This window comes from Lissotriton helveticus, chromosome 3_1 (assembly GCF_964261635.1).
Source record: "Lissotriton helveticus chromosome 3_1, aLisHel1.1, whole genome shotgun sequence".
Lineage (NCBI taxonomy): Eukaryota > Metazoa > Chordata > Amphibia > Caudata > Salamandridae > Lissotriton > Lissotriton helveticus.
The window spans coordinates 2,101,090,099-2,101,113,969 of record NC_136061.1 but is presented as its reverse complement, the minus strand read 5'-3'; the positions used below and the strand labels follow the sequence as shown (position 1 = coordinate 2,101,113,969).

General features: G+C 47.9%; 1 protein-coding gene across 1 annotated transcript in view; it reads left to right on the top strand.

Annotated features, from left to right (window-relative positions):
• The window catches only part of FURIN (furin, paired basic amino acid cleaving enzyme), a 369,349-nt gene that overhangs the window by 251,025 nt on the left and 94,453 nt on the right, over nucleotides 1–23,871 (top strand). The window contains exons 4-6 of the mRNA XM_078683275.1: nucleotides 9,823–9,918; nucleotides 19,106–19,234; nucleotides 21,558–21,634. Coding sequence (XP_078539401.1) covers nucleotides 9,823–9,918; nucleotides 19,106–19,234; nucleotides 21,558–21,634 — 302 coding nt within the window. The remainder of the gene's footprint in view (nucleotides 1–9,822; nucleotides 9,919–19,105; nucleotides 19,235–21,557; nucleotides 21,635–23,871) is intronic.

Sequence of the window (23,871 nt, the reverse complement as noted above, 5' to 3'; positions counted from 1 at the left end):
GGATGGATACGCAGAGAGGGGGAGGGATACGCAGAGAGAGGGGGAGGGATACGCAGAGAGAGGGGGAGGGATACGCAGAGAGAGGGGGAGGGATACGCAGAGAGAGGGGGAGGGATACGCAGAGGGAGGGGGAGGGATACGCAGAGGGAGGGAGGGAGGGATACGCAGAGAGGGAGGGATACGCAGAGAGGGGGAGGGATACGCAGAGACGGGGGGAGGGATACGCAGAGACGGGGGGAGGGATACGCAGAGAGAGGGGGAGGGATACGCAGAGAGAGGGGGAGGGATACGCAGAGAGAGGGGGAGGGATACGCAGAGAGAGGGGGAGGGATACGCAGAGAGAGGGGGAGGGATACGCAGAGAGGGGGAGGGATACGCAGGGGGAGGGATACGCAGAGAGGGGGAGGGATACGCAGAGAGAGGGGGAGGGATACGCAGAGGGGGAGGGATACGCAGAGTGAGGGATACCGGGGGGGGAAGAGAGAGAGAGAGAGGGAGGGAGGGAGGGATTCGGGGGGGTTACGGAGAGGGGGGGAGAAGGATACGGAGAGGGGGGAGAAGGATACGGAGAGGGGGGAGAAGGATACGGAGAGAGGGGGACAGGGATACGGAGAGGGATACGGAGAGAGGGGGAGAGGGATACGGAGAGAGGGGGAGAGGGATACGGAGAGAGGGGGAGAGGGATACGGAGAGAGGGGGAGAGGGATACGGAGAGAGGGGGAGAGGGATACGGAGAGAGGGGGAGAGGGATACGGAGAGAGGGGGAGAGGGATACGGACAGAGGGGGAGAGGGATACGGACAGATGGGGGAGAGGGATACGGACAGATGGGGGAGAGAGATGCAGAGAGGGCGAGGGAGGATATGCAGAGAGAGAGGAGGGAGGATATGCAGAGGGGAGGGAGGGATACACAGAGGGGGAGGGATACGCAGAGAGAGGGGAGGGAGGGATACGCAGAGAGAGGAGGAGGGATACGCAGAGGGGGAGGGATACGCAGGGAGGGAGGGAGGGAGGGAAAGGGAGGGATATGCAGAGAAGGAGGATGACAGAGGGAGGGTTACCGGGGAAGAGGGAGAGGGAGAGGGAGAGGGATACGCAGAGAGAGGGGGCGGGATACGCAGAGAGAGGGGGCGGGATACGCAGAGAGAGGGGGAGGGTTACGCAGAGAGAGAGGGAGGGTTACGCAGAGAGAGGGGGAGGGATACGCAGAGAGAGGGAGGGAGGGAGGGATACGCAGAGAGGGAGGGTTACGCAGAGAGAGGGGGAGGGATACGCAGAGAGAGGGGGAGGGATACGCAGAGAGAGGGGGAGGGATACGCAGAGAGAGGGGGAGGGATACGCAGAGAGAGGGGGAGGGATACGCAGAGAGAGGGGGAGGGATACGCAGGGGGAGGGGGAGGGATACGCAGGGGGAGGGATACGCAGAGAGGGGGAGGGATACGCAGAGGGGGAGGGATACGCAGAGTGAGGGATACCGGGGGGGGAAGAGAGAGAGAGAGAGGGAGGGAGGGATTCGGGGGGGTTACGGAGAGGGGGGGAGAAGGATACGGAGAGAGGGGGAGAGGGATACGGCGAGAGGGGGAGAGGGATACGGACAGATGGGGAGGGAGATGCAGAGAGGGCGAGGGAGGGATACGCAGAGAGGGAGGGATACGCAGAGAGGGGGAGGGAGGGAGGGAGGGATATGCAGAGAGGGGGAGGGATATGCAGAGAGGGGGAGGGAGGGAGGGATACGCAGGGAGGGAGGGATACGCAGGGAGGGAGGGATACGCAGGGAGGGAGGGATACGCAGAGAGGGGGAGGGAGGGATACGCAGAGAGGGAGGGATACGCAGAGAGGGAGGGATACGCAGAAGGGGAGAGGAAGGGATACGCAGAGGGGGAGGGAGGGATACGCAGAGGGGGAGGGAGGGATACGCAGAGAGGGGGAGGGAGGGAGGGATATGCAGAGAGGGGGAGGGAGGGAGGGATATGCAGAGAGGGGGATGGAGGGAGGGATATGCAGAGAGGGGGATGGAGGGAGGGAGGGATATGCAGAGAGGGAGGGATACGCAGAGAGGGAGGGATACGCAGAGAGGGAGGGATACGCAGGGAGGGAGGGATACGCAGGGAGGGAGGGATACGCAGAGAGGGAGGGATACGCAGGGAGGGAGGGATACGCAGGGAGGGAGGGATACGCAGAGAGGGAGGGATACGCAGGGAGGGAGGGATACGCAGGGAGGGAGGGATACGCAGGGAGGGAGGGATACGCAGGGAGGGAGGGATACGCAGGGAGGGAGGGATACGCAGGGAGGGAGGGGATACGCAGGGAGGGAGGGGATACGCAGGGAGGGAGGGGATACGCAGGGAGGGAGGGGATACGCAGGGAGGGAGGGATACCCAGGGAGGGAGGGATACCCAGTGAGGGAGGGATACGCAGTGAGGGAAGGATACCCAGGGAGGGAGGGATACGCAGGGACGGAAGGATACCCAGGGAGGGAGGGATACGCAGGGACGGAAGGATACCCAGGGAGGGAGGGATACCCAGGGAGGGAGGGATACGCAGAGAGGGAGGGATACGCAGAGAGGGAGGGATACGGGGTATACGCAGAGAGGGAGGGATACAGAGGAAGGGATACCGGGATTCGTAGAGAGGTAGGTATACAGAGGAAGGGATACCGGGATTCGTAGAGAGGTAGGTATACAGAGTGAGGGATGGATACGCAGAGAGGGAGGAATGGATACACAGAGAGGGAGGAATGGATACACAGAGAGGGAGGAATGGATACACAGAGAGGGAGGGAGGGATACGCAGGGAGGGAGGGATACGCAGGGAGGGAGGGATACGCAGGGAGGGAGGGATGGATACGCAGGGAGGGAGGGAGGGATGGATACGCAGAGAGGGAGGGATGGATACGCAGAGAGGGAGGGATGGATACGCAGAGAGGGAGGGATGGATACGCAGAGAGGGAGGGAGGGATGGATACGCAGAGAGGGAGGGAGGGATGGATACGCAGAGAGGGAGGGAGGGATGGATACGCAGAGGGAGGGATGGATGGCTACGCAGAGAGGGAGGGATGGATGGCTACGCAGAGGGAGGGAGGGATGGCTACGGAGGGAGGGATGGCTACGGAGGGAGGGATGGCTACGCAGAGAGGGAGGGATGGATACGCAGAGAGGGAGGGATGGATACGCAGAGAGAGGGAGGGATATGGGGGTATACGCAGAGAGGGAGGGATACAGAGAGGGGGAGGGATATGCGGGATACACAGAGAGGGAGGGATACCGGGGAAGGGAGGGATACGGGGGTATACGTAGAGAGGGAGGGATACGGGGGATACACAGAGAGGGAGAGGGAGGTATACGCAGAGAGAGAGGGAGGGATACGCAGAGAGAGAGAGGGAGGGATACGCAGAGAGAGAGGGAGGGATACGCAGGGAGGGATACGCAGAGAGAGAGGGAGGGATACGCAGGGAGGGATACGCAGAGAGAGGGAGGGATACGCAGAGGGAGCGGGACAGATACGCAGAAGGGGAGAGGGAGGGATACGCAGAGAGGGGGAGGGAGGGATACGCAGAGAGGGGGAGGGAGGGATATGCAGAGAGGGAGGGATATGCAGAGAGGGAGGGATATGCAGAGAGGGAGGGATATGCAGAGAGGGAGGGATATGCAGAGAGGGAGGGATATGCAGGGAGGGAGGGATATGCAGGGAGGGAGGGATATGCAGGGAGGGAGGGATATGCAGGGAGGGAGGGATATGCAGGGAGGGAGGGATATGCAGGGAGGGAGGGATATGCAGGGAGGGAGGGGTATGCAGGGAGGGAGGGGTATGCAGGGAGGGAGGGAGGGATGGATACGCAGAGAGGGAGGGAGGGATGGATACGCAGAGAGGGAGGGAGGGATGGATACGCAGAGAGGGAGGGAGGGATGGATACGCAGAGAGGGGGGGATGGATACGCAGAGAGGGAGGGATGGATATGCAGAGAGGGGGAGGGATATGCAGAGGGACAGGGATATGCAGAGGGACGGATGGATACACAGAGAGGGGGAGGGATACGCGGGGAGGTATACGCAGAGTGGGGGGAGGGATACGCAGAGTGGGGGGAGGGATACGCAGAGTGGGGGAGGGATACGCAGAGTGGGGGAGGGATACGCAGAGTGGGGGAGGGATACGCAGAGTGGGGGAGGGATACGCAGAGTGGGGGAGGGATACGCAGAGTGGGGGAGGGATACGCAGAGTGGGGGAGGGATACGCAGAGTGAGGGATACCGGGAGAGAGAGGGAGGGATTCGGGGTGATACAGAGAGAGGGAGGGAGGGAGGGATATGCAGAGAAAGGGAGGGAGGGAGGGATATGCAGAGGGAGGGAGGGATGGAGGGATATGCAGAGGGAGGGAGGGATGGATACGCAGGGAGGGAGGGAGGGATGGATACGCAGGGAGGGAGGGAGGGATGGATACGCAGAGAGGGAGGGATGGATACGCAGAGAGAGGGAGGGATGGATACGCAGAGGGGGAGGGATGGATACGCAGAGGGGGAGGGATGGATACGCAGAGGGGGAGGGATGGATACGCAGAGGGGGAGGGATGGATACGCAGAGGGGGAGGGAGGGATACGCAGAGAGGGGGAGGGATACGCAGAGAGGGGGAGGGATACGCAGAGAGGGGGAGGGATACGCAGAGTGAGGGATACCGGGGGAGAGAGGGAGGGATTCGGGGTGATACAGAGGGAGGGAGGGATATGCAGAGGGAGGGAGGGAGGGATATGCAGAGGGAGGGAGGGAGGGATATGCAGAGGGAGGGATATGCGGAGGGAGGGAGAGATATGCAGAGGGAGGGAGGGAGAGATATGCAGAGGGAGGGAGGGAGAGATATGCAGAGGGAGGGAGAGATATGCAGAGGGAGGGAGGGATATGCAGAGGGAGGGATATGCGGAGGGAGGGATATGCGGAGGGAGGGAGGGATCTGCAGAGGGGGAAAGGATCTGCAGAGGGGGAAAGGATCTGCAGAGGGGGAAAGGATCTGCAGAGGGGGAAAGGATCTGCAGGGAGGGAGGGATCTGCAGGGAGGGAGGGAGGGAGAGATACGGGGGTATACGCAGAGAGGGAGGGATACGCGGGATACACAGAGGGAGAGATACAGAGAGGGAAAGGTAGGGATATGCAGGGAGAGAGAGATACGCAGAGAGAGGGAGGGATACGCAGAGAGAGGAAGGGATACGCAGAGAGAGGGAGGGATACGCAGAGAGAGGGAGGGATACGCAGAGAGAGGGAGGGATACGCAGAGAGAGGGAGGGATACGCAGAGAGGGAGGGATACGCAGAGAGAGGGATACGCAGAGAGAGGGATACGCAGAGGGAGGGAGGGATACGCGGAGGGAGGGATACGCAGAGAGAGGGAGGGATACGCAAAGAGGGAGGATGCGCAGAATGAGGGATACCGGGGGGAAGGGAGGGGGAGGGATTCGGGGGGGATACGGAGAGAGGGAGGGATACGGAGAGGAAGTGAGGGAGGGATACGGGGTAGAGGGAGGGATACGGGGTAGAGGGAGGGATACGGGGTAGAGGGAGGGATACGGGGTAGAGGGATACGGGGATAGAGAGAGGGATACGGAGAGAGGGAGGGATAAAGGGTAGAGGGAGCGATACAGAGGGAGGTATACGGAGAGAATGCGAGGGAGCTATACGGAGGGAAAGTGAGGGAGGTATACGGAGGGAGACGGATATGCAGAGGGAGGTACATGCAGGGAGGAATACGCGGAGAGGGAGGGATTTACAGATGGAGATACGCAGGGAAGGGTATGCAGAGGGAGCGAGAGGGAGGGATATGCAGGGAAGGGTACGCAGAGAGAGAGGGATATGCATCGGGAGGGATACACAGGGAAGGGTAGGCAGGGAGGGATGCGCAGAGAGGGATATGCAGAGGGAGGGAGGGATGCGCAGAGAGGGATACGCGGAGGGAGGGATAGAGAGAGAGAGAGGCACACACCATGGTTCATGCTGTCTGGAAAGCAAATTAAACCACAACTTATTTTGCAATGCGTCACAAGTGCATGTCCTCTTTCTTTTACTCAGCCGAGCCAAGAAGTTAGGACTTTTAAATAAATCTATATATAATATTTACGCTTAATTATGTGCGTATGTATAATTTTAAGGGCCTTGGAGAACACCATATCTAAAAAACATATTGGGGACCTACATCCGGTTCAGCATCCTCACTACACAGGCACTTTGTGATCACGGCCTCCTTTTCCCCCCCCAATCCTACTCATTGTCTGCATCACTTCCATAGAGCAAACATGGCATTTTGTTATGGTCATGCATCTCCAATGCCCATCTGTGCTGTAAAGTGACTGATAGTCACAGCAGTCAGCTAATCTGAGTAAAACGTTTTAATGTTCAGCAGGCTCAATGCCGGAATCTTGCCCAGTTTACCAACCCAAACAGCCATTCACTACTTTGTGCTGCGACCTTCAGCTCTTGCAGTTACTACTTTTGTTGTTCGTCTTCTTTGTTCAGTTTTCCATTTATGAGCATCCATTTTACCGTTTTGAAATTGAATTCCGTGCATCTAGAAGTAAACACGTTCTGGGCTGAGAACAATGGACCCAGGGCCATTGCTTCCACTTGCCAGGCTCGCCCCTTCCTGCAATGTTAAGAGGGATTAGGGCTGCCCGGGTGTTCAGTAGAAACCTTGGTTTCAATTCTGTTACAAGGGATGGGCTACTTTGGCTGGCATCCTAACGCCGTTCTGTAAACCAACCTAAAATAGCCCCTATTGTCTATGCAGTCTTTGTGCAAGCTTTAACAAAATGCATTCTACACTTCTGTTGACGTTTCTTTTGAAGCATTCGGTTCAATTAAAATCCGCAGTTAACAAAATGGCACACATCCTCTTCGAGAAGGACCTCCGGTCCACCCTAGATCAGAACGAGCAAGCAATACTACGTAAAATCAAAGAACGGACAGAGGGGTGGTCACCCAAATTCACCACATGGTGGGGAAGGGTGGAAACAGTCAAGATGATGCTCACGCCGATAGTGAACTACATGCTTAATTTGCTTCCATTGATCAACACAGCGGACTTCCATAAAAAACTAGACAAACTGCTCAACACCTTCCTGTGGAAGGGCAAGAAGCCTAGACTTAGCCTACAGAAACTCAGACTAGCCAAGAGCCTGGGAGGCCTCAATATAACAAACTTTAAGATATTCCAAACAGCATGTATAGCGAAACAAGGACTACACTGGTTGACCCCCGAACAAGAATACACCCAGCATGGCTCTCAGAGAGGAAGCTACTGGGAGGCATGGAACCCATCGCACTACTCACGGCAAGCAAAGACCCCGCAATCAGACATAACCCTATTCTAAGGAACACAAGGAAGGCCCTCCTTAGGATAGACAGGCTTCTAGCCCCAAGTGTGAGGAACTCGCAGGTTGCGTCCATATGGCACAACCCCAGAATCAAATACAGAGACAGAACACTAGACATACACTCTTGGTACAAACATGGCATCTCCACAGTTAACCAACTACATCAACATGGTCAACACACCACGTTTGACGCACTCAAAGATGAACACAAACTGTACAACATCGAATTATACAACTTCCTAAAGATCAAAGTGGCGACTAGCAAGGCAGGCCTTAACAAACACCCTCAATCCTGCAATACGCTACCAACCTAAACAAACAAGGCACCAGGTAGCGCACCTGTACAAAGTCCTAAGCCCAAGTCCACAAAACTTAACAACAAGGTCACATCATACTGGGAAACTCTCATAGGTAGAGAGCTTAGCGAGGGGGAGAGGACTGAACTCTGGACATCCACGTCGAGGAAGAAAGTAACAACCACCCTAGACCAAACCAAATTCTGGCTGATACACAAAGCTTACTGGACCCCCGCCCGCCTACCTTCCATAGGAATTAGAGAAAGCGACTCCTGCTGGAACTGTAACAAGCAAACAGGAGATCTAGCACACCTCCTGTTCCACTGCACCAAGGTCAAGAAGTTCTGGGACATGATAGGCACACTGATAAATGACATAACAGGCGCCTCACTCCAACTTGAGTTCCACAGTCTGGCCATAGGCTTCGTGGCTCCCTCAATCAAAACTAAAGCAGACAGGGACCTGATTGACCTACTCCTGACGGCAGCAGCTAAGACGATACTGAACAACTGGAAGGACACAGCGAAAGCCACTTTTAAGGCATGGTTCAACTGGGTTACATTCCTAAGGGGGCAGACACCATAACGGCCAAACACACACAGACTTCCCACGAGAAATGCGAAATGTGGCGATCACTGGACAACTACCTGTCCTCACACAAGCCGCCGTAGTAACAAGCAACGCAGCCACAGGAGCCTCAACTGAGTCACAGGCACTGCTCATGCACAGTACAACAAATACTCCCTCTACCGATAGCTTCTCCACTCCCTTTTCTTCTCTTCCCCTTCTTTCTCGGCCGCTGGGACTAGGGGAGTGGGCAATCAACAAACGTGCGAGAGACTATTGAAAGGACATCAAGGAGGGGCGGAGGGCAGACTAAGAATATTGTTACGAGGGCACGAACTAACGGAACACACTGCCAGGAACGGCACAGCCACAGTCAGAAATGCCAAGATGATGGACTTGTGTAACTCCCTGTAACATCCCCTACCCCCTCCCCCATGGCACTCTATATCTGCTTTCTCTGTAAATGACCTCCCATGTATACGTGATGCACCATGTAAATATAATTTTCAATAAAAATTTTACTGAAAAAAAACAACAAAATGGCACACCGTAAAAGAGAAGGGAGTGGCACGCCTAATTTGTAAGAAACTTAGTGTCAGTGCCCTCATCAGGAGTCCAATGTAGCTTGCACCACCCATTGCCCCCGCTAGCACGGCCAAGGACCCTGCCAACACAACTACTAACCATTACACTCGTACAAGTGTGACAATTCAAACTATTCCTGGCCCCCAATGCTAGAATAATTGCTTGGGCGGCAGGTATTAGTCATTTTTAATGTAATTTGAATTACTACACAACTGTTGATGTGCTCATCACTAAATTACATGATCAGCGCCACCGCTGCCTTAACCTCTTTACCGCGGCATAGAATCCGCTGCAGTGCGGAGGTTTCCGACGCGAGCACGCAACGGGTTAAGGACCGGTGTTCACAGCTAAATGCTGGTGCTGAGCACCGGAAACCACCAGCTCAAATTAAACATGGCACAGATTGTGAAGTAACATTGACTTCAATTTATCAAAACAGAAATCTGGGTGAAAAATAATCCAGCTTACCGTGCATTGAAGCACCAACGTTGTTAATGAGAGCGTTCATATGAACTCTCTGATGCAATACCTAGGTCAGAAAATATATTAAAATAACAAATTTTTGTCTTTAAAAGATAAAGTGAAGCAGAGGAATGTTAATTTCGTGCTATGACGTATGGATAGCAATATTAAGCTGTGAAACTGTACTAACTTGTAGTGTTACTACAGAGCTCACCACTGAAGGGTAAAGATCTTGGTACCTTATTCCTGGGATCCTGGTTGACCTGGACATCTCCTTTCAAAGAACTCCTGTATCCCCTACTCCCTGGTCTGTAGTCTGAAGATTGGTTTTTACAGTGAGTTGAGGCTGCCTATCTTTGAGCGCGGCTCCACCTCTGACTGCTGTATATCACAAGCCCTCCCTGAACTCTACTATCTCATCCAAGTGCAGTAAATAGTCCTGCAATCCCTCGCTCATCCGCAATGCTCTGTCTCCCTGCTACAGTCCACCGCTGATTTGAGACGATTCTGTTTGCTGTACAGCGACTTGGTGGAAAGCTTGTTTAACTGTGGTTTCTTTTCAGGTGCACTGGCTGGAGCAGCAGGTCTCGAAGCGCAGGCGGAAGAGGGATCTGATCACCGAGCCGACGGATCCCAAGTTTCCCCAGCAGTGGTATCTTGTGAGTAACCCCCATGTCAGATGCTTCCTTCGTTCACTCGTCCATCTTTCTTAACTATTCTATAAAATGTGCTCCTTGGTTAAAATGCAGCATTCTCGAGCTGTCCAACTTGTTTCTTTGTTTCGATGCTATGACATTTTAAGTTTTGTTCAACGTATGTTGCAGTAATATCCAACTTTGGTTCATGAGGGTCTGAGTCTTGAGCTATTTTTGTACTCGCGGACTAGGAATGGATTTCAATTTGGATTCCTTCGAAGTACACCTACTTTTATGTTGTCAGCCTGAAAGTATGGCATGGATCCAGCCCCCGTGGATCTACACTGCCATGGTTAATACTCTCATTAATGAGTAATTAACACCGATTTTAATTCTTGTGCATTTCTTTGACAATTTCAAAATGGAAATCTTGCAGCATGAAATCTTTAAGACTATATATAATTTGCATATTAAGTTACAAGTTGCATAATAAAAACATTCATTGGCAAAGACTATAGCACTAGCCTTTGGAAGCTGCTAATTTTTCCAGCACTTTTTGGCAATGCCGAACAGCACTGGTAAAAAGCAATGTTTTTGCCAGTGCTATTTAGTATTGGAAAGAAAAAGGTGTGAGGCCACTGTCACCGTTAACAGTTGCCTCATTCTATAGGAGCGTGCATGCCTCACCACGCATGTGCACACCTGCAAAATGGTGTAGGTACTACATTATTTTATGTTTTTTATTGCCTGATCTAAGATGGCCGGTAAAACTTACATCATCAATTCAATAAAGTGTAAGTTTGCAAATGCTCTTTCATGGAGGGCCCTGGGCAATTGCTGCCTGGTCCTCCATAATTAAATTATATATGCGTTTGTGTGTACATACGTGTTTGAATGTATGATACACACACACACCCACCCACCACAGGAGTGGGAAATGCAACAGGGAGCATAGTGGGCATACATTAAAAAAGCAGAATACGAGGGTGACCGCAACATGGAGTACCCAGGGGGTGGTGGGAGGAGGGGAAGAAGTATACAAGAGAGACAGCAAGACTAGGGGGTGGCAGGAATTTTAGGGGTGGGGAGAGCTGAAATCCACATACTTAGGCAGAAAAAGTTGTTCCCTAAAAGTGAGCAGTGGAAGGACAAAAGCCAGAGAGTAATAAAAATAAATAAATAAAATAACAAGTACTTTCTACCTTCAGAAAATGCTTAAAGAGCAAGATTGAAGGAGGTTGCCTTGTAATTTGTAAAGCCATCCTAATAAGGACTACTTTTGAGCTAGATATTGAACATTAACTTTCCTGGAAATGTGAAATTGCATAAATTCAATCCTGCTATATAGATACTAAAATACAGAATATACTGGAATTTCCTTTTCACAGTGTGAATGTGCTGGCTAATAATCACGTTCTAATGGATCAGGAATATTATTTATCAAGTGTCGAAGATTTAACTGGTCCATTAGGCAAACAGGCTACCCTGGCAAGAATTGCATGTATTTACAGAAATACCATCAATAACTGTAAGAAAACGTGAGCGTTTCTGCAAATGATTTTCAAGCTGAAAAACCCCAAGGGCTTTAAGTTTACATCTAAATTAATTGTGTACTATTTTAGTATAAAAGGAGCTTCTTTTCATTCTTCGCCTGCTTGTTCTAGTTATATACATATGGAATGTACACCTGCTTAAGTTTATATGTGTAATATGCCAATCTAATGTTTATGGCATATATGTAAGACATATAATTGAGTTTTATCATACCGTTTAAAAAACTGTGCTGTTTGAAAATAAGATCACAATTCATACTCTGGTGTTAAGGAAAAAATCCGGAAACAAACAACATTGGTGTTGCTTTAATTATGCTGATTTCTGTCAGATTCATATAATGAAAACATAATTGCTGTTCCTTGGTGGATCCTGGCCTGATCCATAACACTTTCTAGTAGCAAAATATACTTGAAGTACATTCTGCGCCTTTTAGGCAGGTCTAATCTTTCAGTGGGTAGCGGTTTTAGGGTTAGCACTACCTAATTGGGCTGATTTTGGTGGATTGATTTTGAACCTTGAATCATTATGTAGTGAGTACACCCCAGGTGCACTCCTTCTTCCACGTACTGTCATTTTGTTCCCACCATGGGGAAATCGCGTAGCAAAAGGATCCAGAAGGGTGAACATTTTCCCTTGCCATTTTAGAGCCACAGCAGCCTATCTAAAGCTTCCTCACCAGATGAGGACCCCACTAGAGTGAGGCACAGACAGGCTGATGGTGCCTAGCCCCCCCAGTAAAGTGTTGCTTCAATCTACCAAATACAAGTGGCATTCTTCTACCCATCACAAGCGGTGCATGGTCGGCATCCTTAGTAATCATCCTCTACGCATTCATTTTGATCGTATTGGTTCCACTGTTCAGGAAGGTATAAACCATACTCTGAAATCACATACAGCAGCTGAAAAGACATCTTTCTTAGGAGCTGTGTAATCACAACAAAAAAGGCAATCTTACTAAGAGCTCCTAGGGTAGTCATCATTACTAATGACTAGGTCGTGGTGATGAGGAACAGACGACTAGCTCTGCCACTGGTAGGTCCTTCTTAAGGAACCCCTTAATATGATTGTTCTCCTGCGGATACAAAGCACTCCAACTTTGGGGCCCACATACCTAATCTTGTGGTACAGTGTTATTGTGTTGGGACTACACATTGGGTGGCATTACATTCCACTCATTTCCCTTTCATTGCTGTTAACTGTGAGCAGAGGATTCACTGCAGGAATTACAAGAGGTCCACCTGTATATAACATCCATGCATATTCTGGTATTGTAATGTGGTTTTTTCATTGTGAGTGTCCAATGTCATGAGACTTCGTGTCACCCCGTGCCACCCGTTGCATCTGTCATGCCTGGATAACTAGGCGTCATGTCTGAGGAGGCAGGTTTAGCCTATATCTAGATTTTATTGCCGACATCAATTTAGGGATGCATGAATCTGCACAGGCAGTCTGTCACATTGATGGCTGGGAAGGTTTGATCAGCCTGAAGCGGAATCAGATGAAAGCCGCTATACACAAGGCTATGATGACAGACTGTCTCGGAGCCAATAGTGGCCCTATTAGTTAGTAACTAATGAACCCAAAATCTTTCTGTATTACGTTCAGTAGAGACTGGTCTCTGATTGCATTGAAATACAGCCTGGACTGGCTCATACTGATGACCACTTCCCTGAAACATTTCTGATAAAATGCTCATTGAGATTGCAGCCAGGGAAGTTAGCATGAAAGATAAGATTTAGTCTCCATTGTCCCAAAAAACTTGAATAGTTAAACTCATAAATGTCCAAATGTAAAACGTTTTTGATCATCGCAAATTTAGCAAAATTAAACATGTTTAATAGCTTGTGCAGGATACTACTTACCCATGTGTGAAAGAAGATAATTACACCCAACTTTCACCACAAGCTGACAAAAAACGGGACTTCTGCTCAAGTGAAGTAAGTATTGGTTTGGAAATAACCTCGGTACCTCCGGTTGACCACTCAAGCAGCCAAATATTGGCTACCCCTTTTCCCAACCTGACCCAAACCAAAGGCATCATTTTGTAAGCAGAGGTCGGAGAAGGAGAGGCGGAGGAAGATGCAGAACCTCAACAAGGGTGCTTTTCAGGTAGAATGGACACCAGAATCACCGGTCATGGCTTGCGTCAAAGGGAGGGGCTAATTAGTGTTTTAGTGGAAAATGTAAATGAAATTCAGCTGAATGAAATGGAGACGAATGTTCTAAAAGAAACAACAAGGGAGTGGGGTTGTCTCATCCCAGAGAGACTATATATTTCAGTTCAGAAACAACTATAAATTTCTTCAGGAAAATCAGACTTTAGTTTCTTTGATCAACACCCCTCCACTATTTACTCTGCTTCTGATACAGGTTTTCAAAGAAAACTCCCAGATCAAACTTGCATCACTTTGTGTTCCCAAGGGAGGGGAGGAGGGTGCAGCCATTTAAAACGGTTTTTATTTATTTATTTTTTATTTTATTTTTATTTAAAGAGTTTTATATAGCGCTGGCTAGACCCGAAGGTATCGGAGCGCTTTACATGAGAATCAACAATGTAACAGAAAAAGATCAACAATTATACAATACATCAAAAAATAGGCAAAACATTAGGAGAGGAGAGAAAGGAGAGGGAAAAGTAGCGGAGGGGGCAGGGGAGATGAAAAAGGGAGGATAAGGGAAGAGACCACCAGGAGAGTCGAAAGGAAGTCTGTCTAAAGACCGACTAGGTAGGTGACGACCAAGGAGGGAATCCCCGAACTGTCTCCCCTATAGCTAAATCAGGTCGCTCCAATGGGCATCGGACAAAATAGTTCAGTCTCAATACATTGAGAGAGGAGAGGAGGAGACACATAAATAGAGGGAGGGTGTGGGAAGAGATGACGGGAGAGATGAAAGGAAGTCTGTCTAAAGACCGACTGGGTAGGTGACGTCCAAGGAGGAAATCCCCGAACTACCTCCCCTATAGCTAAACCAGGTAGCTCCATCGGGCGTCAGACAAAATTGACGAGGGAAAATTCACAGATAAACAGGGTGGGGACTAAGGGCCAGGACAGGTGAGGGCAAAGGTCAGTAGCAGGAAAGTGGAGAAGAGTAGAGTGGGGAGGGGTAGGGGGGAGGGGGAGGAGGGAGATAAGGTCAGGAGAGACGCAGGAGGGTTTGTTGCGGCTGTCATTTTAGGCAGGTACAGGCAGTATTTTTGGAGTGATCACTGTGTGGGGTGACTGTATTGGAGAGCGCCCAAAGGTGACTGCGGGCCACTATAAGATTGTCAGGCTTGGCATGCTAGGCGTAACATCACAGATTATATTAGTTTCACCCTGGCACCAACGGAAAGCAGAGCTGTTCACGGGGAACCTCATGTGAGCCTCAGCCCAGATGCCTCGGAGGGTGGAACCGCCGTACGGGGAGCAAGGTCCGTTGTCCCCACCTCCGCTTTCACCGCTTCTCACAGCTCAGAGCTGTAAAGGGAGAGCAGCCCTAGTAGTGCCACATTCAAAGTATCAGGCATAGGCCCCGGCGGCCATGTTAAAGTCAGGCATTTTCAAATGGTCTTTTGGTGGACAAGGATGTGCAGGTATCACTGTGGCTTCTACGTGCACCAGCTGACTAACTCGGTGCCGCCAGCTGCTGCCGCTCAGTTTTCTCTAAACAATGTCAATGTTAAAGTGGGGTAAAAACTTAAAGCATCCACTCTGCAGAGTATGACCATTATGGAAGATGCATTTTCCAGGATAATCCAAGATTGCGGTCCCCGATTTATTGTGGTGATCCCTGTGGGTGTTCTCGGGGCTGTGCAGGCCCCCAATCTTCGGCTATGGAGGTGGGTATCAGCTGGCACGCGTCGCTTCAATGCCTCTCCCGGGTGGTCTCGGTGCGAGCAATGGAGACGCCGTCTTGACTGACGCCTGAGCCCCGTAGCGTGTTCCTGGCTCCAGCGGTATGCCCGGGGGAGGACCGATTCAGGGAAGGGTGTAGGCGCTTGCCGTCCAGTCGTCCTGGGGTCCTCTCCGGTGGCAGGGTCATTCCATCACGGCAGCTCCACTCTCAGCCCGGCCGGCGGACGGCTCTCGATGTACAAGCGCCATTTTATCTGCCGGGCACCGGAGATCACGGCGGCTGATATCGGGCTCAACGGCTCTTACAATACAACCTTCCTGCTTGTATGACCTAGTTTTTGTGAGTCTCTGTACTTCCTGTGCCAGTCTCTGGAGGGCGCTCTGCCCAGGATCTCTTGACGCGCGTTACAAAGACCCTAAATAAATACAGTGGGTCCCTATCAGTGGCTAGGCTCTCCCTCAGACACTGGTAGCTCGTAACTGAAACCTTGTGTTCAAGACCTTGATACAATGGTAAAACAAAAGTGGCTTTAAAAAAAAAATTACAACCTGCCTGTTGCAGAGAGAGAAGCGTGGCGAGAAGCATTGAACCAAGCTAAGAAATTTGAAAATCTTGAAATTAAACAAGCAGATAAAGGGGGTGCAATAGCCCTACCTTTAAGTGACTTTAGAGCAGAATGACCAACACTGTAGAAAATTGAGCTTGCACCCTACAAATGACATACACGGTGAAATAAGCCATCTAGAAAAGGAAGGGATTGATGCTGGTTGGCTTCCTGATTGCCGAACAACCCAGAATAATCTATTTCTATATCTTACCAAAGATGCATAAATTAATACTAGTCAGAAGCAAAATTGTATCTGTGATCATATCCGTTTTGGAACACCTAATTCAATTCTGTCACTTTTTCTATGGGCCAGAGATCCTAAAAATGCCATATCTAAATTACACTAAGAATTTGTTGACTGATCAAGGATCTCACCTTTAGCCCATACCATGAGAGCCTTGTAACCCTTGACTTGGAAGCAATATACACTGATATTCTACGGGTAGAGAGTATATTGAGACAATAGGATTAGCAGAAATAAACCTTACTATGAACTTTTTTCAGTTCGAGCAGAATATATTCCACCAAATATGCGGGAGAACCATGGGCAGTACAGTTGCTCAGTCTGGCCTGCCTGTGTATAGCCTGCATGTGTTTGATTTTGAAGAGATGCACATGTGTGACAAACAACCCCTGTTACTACGACATTGTAGTAGGAAAGAGGTGCATAGATGATGCATTACTGATATGTAAAGATGATCAGAAGACCATGTAATCCAGTTTATCAACTGAATTTTCCAAGTGGACACACATTTTCATTTCACACTACACAGCAGTAGATATGAGGTTCCCGTCCTTGATTTGTTGATTATAGCTAATGTTTGCGACTGTTGAAAAATGTTTCCATGCTCTTTAGTTCTCTGATCCAGAGCTGTGGGAGTGGTTTGCGACATGGTCTGTACTCTCTTCAATAACTAAACAGACTGGTAGGCCTACATTCCATTGAGACGTCAGATTCTTCTTCTATTTAATCAACCTTTTCAGCAATTAATGTGTCAATCGTTACCCCAGGCTGTCCCTTTGGACGGAAAATGTGGTAAATCTTTAAGCAGCTAAAGCTCTGCCTTTGTTGGGTCTTTTAATAGTCATTTCTTTCCTCCTGCCACTTCTCCTCCCTCAAATTAAGTCATTGAGTTTGGTGTGGTCCTAAACCTCTCAAACACTCATAAAAGCCTTCCTATTTCAGGGAGTGGAGTTGTGCTGTGTGAAGAAATAAATAGCTCGCCTCATGAAAGAAAATGTAAAAGCCTGTTGGTAAATTCGTGTTTTGCAGTTCCGTAATTCAAAGAGGAGTTGATGTTTCATTTGCTTTGCAGACTTTTCTTTTTGCTAATTCTTTTACAAATCCACATTTCTCAAACATGGTAATTCACTTGGTACAATACACTAAAATACGCATATCATTCTTGATTATATTTTATTTTTCAGTGATGTGAGTTACAGAAGGAAATTTGTACAGACCATATTTGGTTATGAGTATAGGAAGCGGGGGCCATTAGAATGGGTTACTTGTGGTTCTTTGCAGCTGCATTGTGCACCTACATCTGTGTTGGACAAACATTACAATAGCAGTACAACTTAATGTTGGATTTTTTTGTTGTAACTCATTGTGTGCAAAGTTCATGCAGTTAAAGGTATGTGTTAATGCCTGTGTTAGTTGAGAGCAGCAAATTGCATTTGTGGAAACTAGTTTTAAAATTAGAACATAATTTGTACCCCAGTCTCCCTATGTTTTCTGTCCCTACATGAGATTGCACACGTTGTGTATGCAGAGAGAAAATGGTAGTTCTGCACCAGCTGACAGCCACTTACTGTTTTGATGCCTTGCCCCTTTGAACACTGTCCTGAATCTTGAAATTGACCGTGACGAGAGTACCAATGAACACTGATTGGCGGGGCAGTCAAATGGACTTTCATCTGTGTGTGCTAGCCCTCCTCGGCTTTCAAGACCGGGGCACATTAGTAAATGATACTGTCCGCTTGTCTGGACCACGCAAATGCTCTGCTTGGATTTCGGGTTACAGCACTCCATTCGTGAAGAGCTTCAATGCCAGATCCCTTCAAGACGTGTCAATGGGATCGTGTATCACCTCTGACCTACTTCCCTTAGACAAGCTTCCTGTTTTGAAACTAATTCTTTACAAGGTGGCCTATGTTTCAGGGAGGAGGTCAAAGTGTCCATTAGAAATGCTCGAAACAAACCCTGATCTCCAGGGTGATTAAGGACTCCACCCTGTCCCTCGTTTTGGTACACAATCTTCAATCATAACCCCATTCCCTTCAGGCCTCAAAATATGTGGTTCCCTGGCTCTCAGCTAGGTTTGCACCAAGCGAATACCTCTTTATACATACATTTAAGCTTGTATAAATAAATCCTAAATTGTGGCCTTTTTGCATTACTTTTTGTTTAGCAACCCCTACATTCTTTAGTAGGCTCAGAAAATCATAGCCTGCCCTTGCAATATAATAAGGCTAATCCTTTGAAACTACCTCTTTAGTTCTACAACAGCCCTTGAAACATGGTCATTTGTCTTTGTGATTTACTTACAGTTAACGTTTACGCAATTTTCTTTTCTTTTTACTGATCTTCAAGTTACCACTGAATGGCATCGCCTTTGCAGCAATCCTGGCATTCACAAGTATTCCCCGCCCACTCAGTCACCCGGTCAAGCCTTCGTTAGATTATGCTTGTCACGCTCTTGACTCGCGATGTAGAGAATATACTGTATGCCTTGATTTTGGGGATCAATCACAGTGTTAGCTGAATCTTCAGAGGGCGCCATTCCAAATTCCTAGTGCGATTGGAAAAAAATCAAAGAGATGAACATTTACTGATGGAAGAAGACCTTTCTGTGAAAACCCAGTTTGTTTTCAGTTATTTATTGGCTTTTTTGTATTGCTTTTATTCATAGCTTTTACTAATAGAACGTGTATTACAAACGTAAATAAGTGGAAGTGTGAAAATCTGTTACATTTTAACTCGCTGAAACTGCCAAAGAAGTCTCATTTGCGATAAATCTTGTATACTTGGCATATTGTTTTTTTCAACATTGATTGAATTCTGCCATAGTGATCTGGTTGGCGTGAAGCATTGGCATACCATGCAAGAGAGCAAAAGAATGGATAATGGCTGACTGTGGCTGGTGTATTATTGAAAAGATGCTGTTTTCTTCTATGAGAAGGCAAAACTTTCTGTCTTTGTTCCATCCTCAGTGCGAAGGGAACCACCATGACTTGAATGTAAAAGGAGCTTGGGAACAAGGCTACACAGGCAAAGGCATCGTCGTATCCATCCTCGATGACGGGATTGAGAAAAACCATCCTGACCTGGAAGGAAACTATGTGAGTACACACAGTATAGAATCATCTTTGTGAGGATTGCTCCAAAGGATTGTCCAGTGTAGGAAAAGGCCCATCCAGTGTTGAGAAAAGAAACTGTTCTATTTGCCCACTCCTACATCACTAACCTTCACTAATAGCAGGCGTTCTAGAATATTCCTTTTTAGATTGAGCCTGGCCATCACATGCGCTGCTCTGCGAGGCATGCTGTATTGGAGTATGGAGTTGAAGCTCTGCCTACTCTCCGCTCATATTTTTCATTGGCTTGTGTCATTGTCATTTGTAAATGCTGGCTTCTGATTCGTTCATAAGCTTGTTAATCCCTCCTTAGTACCGCCTGGTCTTCATTTGTAGCCTTCCATGAAGACTGGCCTTTTTACTTGGGTACTTTACTCTTCCTTAAAATGAAATAGGTTTCGCACTTACAAGAGTTACAGCTATTGGTATGGTGAATGACAATGCCTTTTATTTGTGGCAATTATCAAAACCGATAAATAAAAGGTATTGTCATTTACAATGCCAATAGCTTAAACCCTTGCAAATGCGAGACATATTGCATTGCAAATGCTTGTTTGATGAGGTCACCTTGGCTAGATGTATTTTGATATCATTCAGCCGATGGCCCCTTTGAAGAGGGATAGGGTTGGGCTTGTAGTTTGCATCTTTGACTCCCTATCTGACAGTGCAATTAGTCACAGAAAGCTAGAGTGTTCTGTAGGACACACACAGTTGTATTCAGTGGCTCTGCCACCTGGACACTTCTCATTGAAAGCAGCAGCTATATAGAAGCCTTGTTCCTGGCCATGATGTGTTTTGTGTATTTGTTTAGAGGTTTCTTTTAGTAAAGTTGTGTTCAATGTTGTTTCCAGCTAGGGGAAACTAAGAGTACCTTTAGGCGGGCAATTTATAAAACCCATTCAGTCATTTTCGCAGAAAGACTGCATTACAAGTTTTCTTTTTTACCACAGACTACATTGTTTCAGTAGCAATGTATTTTAAAAGGTTTTAAAATGTTGGGGTATGGCGCTACCCTACAGTTACAAAGCAACAACCAGATCATGTTCATCGTTTTACAAACTAGGAGGATGCAGATTCATGATAAAGATGAAACGTTACTTTTTTCCTAGGTAAGACAATACAGGGGGAGGACATTTGTTTTTTAAATACAAGGACTTTTTTTGTTTTGTTTTTCACAATCTTAAATTCAGAAACGTTTAAAGAAAATAATTAATGCAGACCAGTTTGGAATATGCAGTTTCTCTCCAAGCATTTTCAGCTGAGCAACTAAGCCTCTGCTGTGTCGCAGCCGTTCCCCCCTGCCCCCTTTCAGTTTTTATTTCAAGGAGGAGGGGCTTAGGGTGGGAAGGCGGGGTTCTTAAATGGCTGTTTCAGAGATCACGGAAGGTCCATATACTTGCTTTTGGTGATTTCATGCATTGCTTGCGGGTTCCCAAGCTTTGTTGATATTTGTCTAGCAACCCGCAGAGTAGTTGGCATTTCATTTCCTCATGTTTTTCTAGTCTGGAGGACAGCTAATCATCACCGCTGCTAATAATAGGTTTCTGTATTTATTGCTAGCAGTTAAATGTTGTCAAGAAGGTCCAGGTTCACTTTGTGCAGCTCTTGTATTTTTCCAGCTAGTCTTTTTTCAGAGTAAAACAGATTTGCCTGTGCATTAGTTTAATTGCAGCTAATATGTGGGCTTATTGCTTGCCAGTGTGGATGCCAGGGCAGCTGTGAACGTAAATAAAATACGGGTTCTATTTAGAAAGGGGAACCTTATGAAATCTGGACACTTCCAGCCCTGTTTGTTAATAAAAAATAAAAAAAAGACACAAGAAAACCCGAAGAGCTGTTAACCTCCACACCCCTCCACCCCCAGGATTAAGCATGTAGTAAGGTTTCCCTACACAGGGCTCTGGAAGCAATTTATTTTTTGGGTTTATATTTTAATATCAAACTAGTTGGGGACTCGATCTGCTTTTGCGGACTATGTACTGTGGTGCTTTTTCTGGCTCAACTGGCAGGGACGGTCGGTTCAATGCGAGTGATGTGAAGTCTACATTTTTCTGGTCCTTGTTTATCATATAATAAAGGAAGGAACATGGACTTGGGCTATTACATATTCAGTAATGGAGTGTTCTATGATTTTACTATTTCATGCAGAAGTGCACATTCTATTTATAAAAGCAAAGCTGACATGACTTCAGAAGCCAAATACCAAATTGTATTGTTATTGATGTGACAGATAAAGTTGTTATTCATATAGAGTTCTTTATATCGCAATCTTCTTATTTTCTGGTTCTTCCATCCCATCTTGATGCAGGATCCTGATGCCAGCTTTGATGTCAATGACCAGGACTCTGACCCCCAACCCCGATATACACAAATGAATGACAACAGGTAAGATCTTCATTACTGTTCCTCGTTTTTAGGTCTCGCCTAAAACCATGCATGCCCGTCTTTTGTTACCTTACAGGGGGCTTCAAGGTCCCCCATTGCTTACTATTGGTTGCCTTCTTCGTCACTCATTTGCTTGCTGCTTATACATCCGCTTCTGTAGGCTTACTTCCTATTTGTGTTTGTCCCTCCCCTTGAGCATTGACTCATCCCTGTGTCTTCCCACTGCTCACTTTTTCAGGCGTTACTGCTATCTTTTTGCTTAAGCACTCTAGGAGAGCATGTAGGTTTTCCAGCTGTCTGTTGTGTACTTATCCCCCTTTCGTGTCCCTCCCCAGTCCCTCTCATTGTCAATGTGCTTCCCCCAGTCCCAATCCTTCGTTGTCTGTCCGTTTGCCCCAGTCTCTCCCAGCAAACCTCTGACTGCTTGCTTCCAGCCTCTCCCGCCCACCTTTTATTGTAGCCACTGCTGTACAGCATGGCTACAAAACATTGCCAAAACCAATAGTTCTCATAAATACAACCTATTCGCTTTGTCAGTATTTATCGACTTCGCCATGGAATTTGGAATTGAGGCTTATAAATGGACATGAAGATCTGAAGAATTCATGGTGGCTCAGGCTGTTTAAAGAACACCTGTGCGCAACCCTGTCCTGAAATATTCTGACATTTTGTATAGTTCCGTGCTCTTCTCAGTAGGAAACTAGTTCCAGATTGTCATGAATTGTAGTCCCGGGTTATTTTTGTACTTCATTTATTTGGTGGAGTGTAAAAAAGTTTAATCACTCATCCTGACTTTCGAGGAAAGAGCAGGCACAAATCAAGACTTAGTGCAAAGGTTTAAGTTACTTTAATGGCCCTCTCTTGGCTATCCGTCTAATTTCTCCAGCGCCTCAGGTCAGATAGGTGCCTTAGATCACCCCTGAAAGCCTTTAGAGCAGTGGTTCTTAACCTGTGGTCCGGGGACCCTTGGAATCCGCAAAGCCTACCCAGTGGATACCTAACTGCTTAGAAAATTCAATAATTTAAACCGATTAATTTAGTGTACATAAGTAAAATGTACAACAGAAAAATGTAAAACATTCTGCAAATGTGGAGTTTGAAATTAGAGGCTAACCAATAAGTTAAAATCCTCAGTGATTCATGGGAGCAGTGGAAGTGCATCAAACAGAGTATAGTATGGACGATAAGTGAATATCGACCTCAACTGAATTTAGTGGCCCTGCAACCTGCCTTTGGACGTTTTTTTTATAAATCTATATGGGTGTGTGTATTGTTTTGCGGTTCAAATCATTGAAAATTCTTAGACCAAGGTGCTGTGCTTCCAGTAATCACGCAGTGGGCGTCCCCCCGAAGTCAAAAGGTTAAGACCCACTACTATAGAAGTTTGTGTGGAATCATCCATGCCCAAGCTACACACTCTGGAATGCCGTCCAAGCGCCCCTCAGACCTGAGCAGCCCTACTGACAGAACTGATTGTCCACAAAGCTTGTTACCTGTCATGCCTGCTGCTCCCTACACCATGTCTCTGTGAGGTGGCTCGGCAGTGTTATTGTGAATGTGGCATGATAGAACCATTTATTAATCATGCATGCATTAGTAATCTATTAATACCACTCCTTCCTTGAGGTGAATGCTCATGAACCTTCAATTACAGAAACGTTTGGTGCAGCTTTTGTCTATAATTTTCAGGCTGAATTATAACCTTTGAGTGTGTAAAATAGTGTATCGGGTCCATCTGCCATCTCTCTTCGGAGAGGTATCGTTCCCATTAAAGCATCAGATTGCACACACGGTTTCCTGCACTCAAAGACTGGGATACTAATAATGCATGAGATTTAAATCTAAGTCTTGTGAACAGGGAACCTGGGGATGTGATGGCATCCATTGGACTCGTGAGGCCTGGGTTTGTGGAAAGCCTCTTTAAAACCTTCTGTGATCCTCTAAAAATCAGCAGCTCTCTGTGCCTCACTTGTCATACCAGATACACAATGGGAATAAATAAAGCACCCTAAAGTGCTATATTTATACCGCGTTTTTTGCATTCTGTCAGAATAATGCATCCTATCGCTCCATAGCTCTCCTGCATAGGCGGGTGTCGATTAGGAGGCATCAATTGCCTTCAGAGCAGCACTTCTTTCAGAATATTGCATTATACTGCTCTCTGTATTCCTCCTTGCCAGACTTCCAACTGAATAATGTGGCCTACATCTCCTGCCTGTGTGGCGCCTTTCAGAATA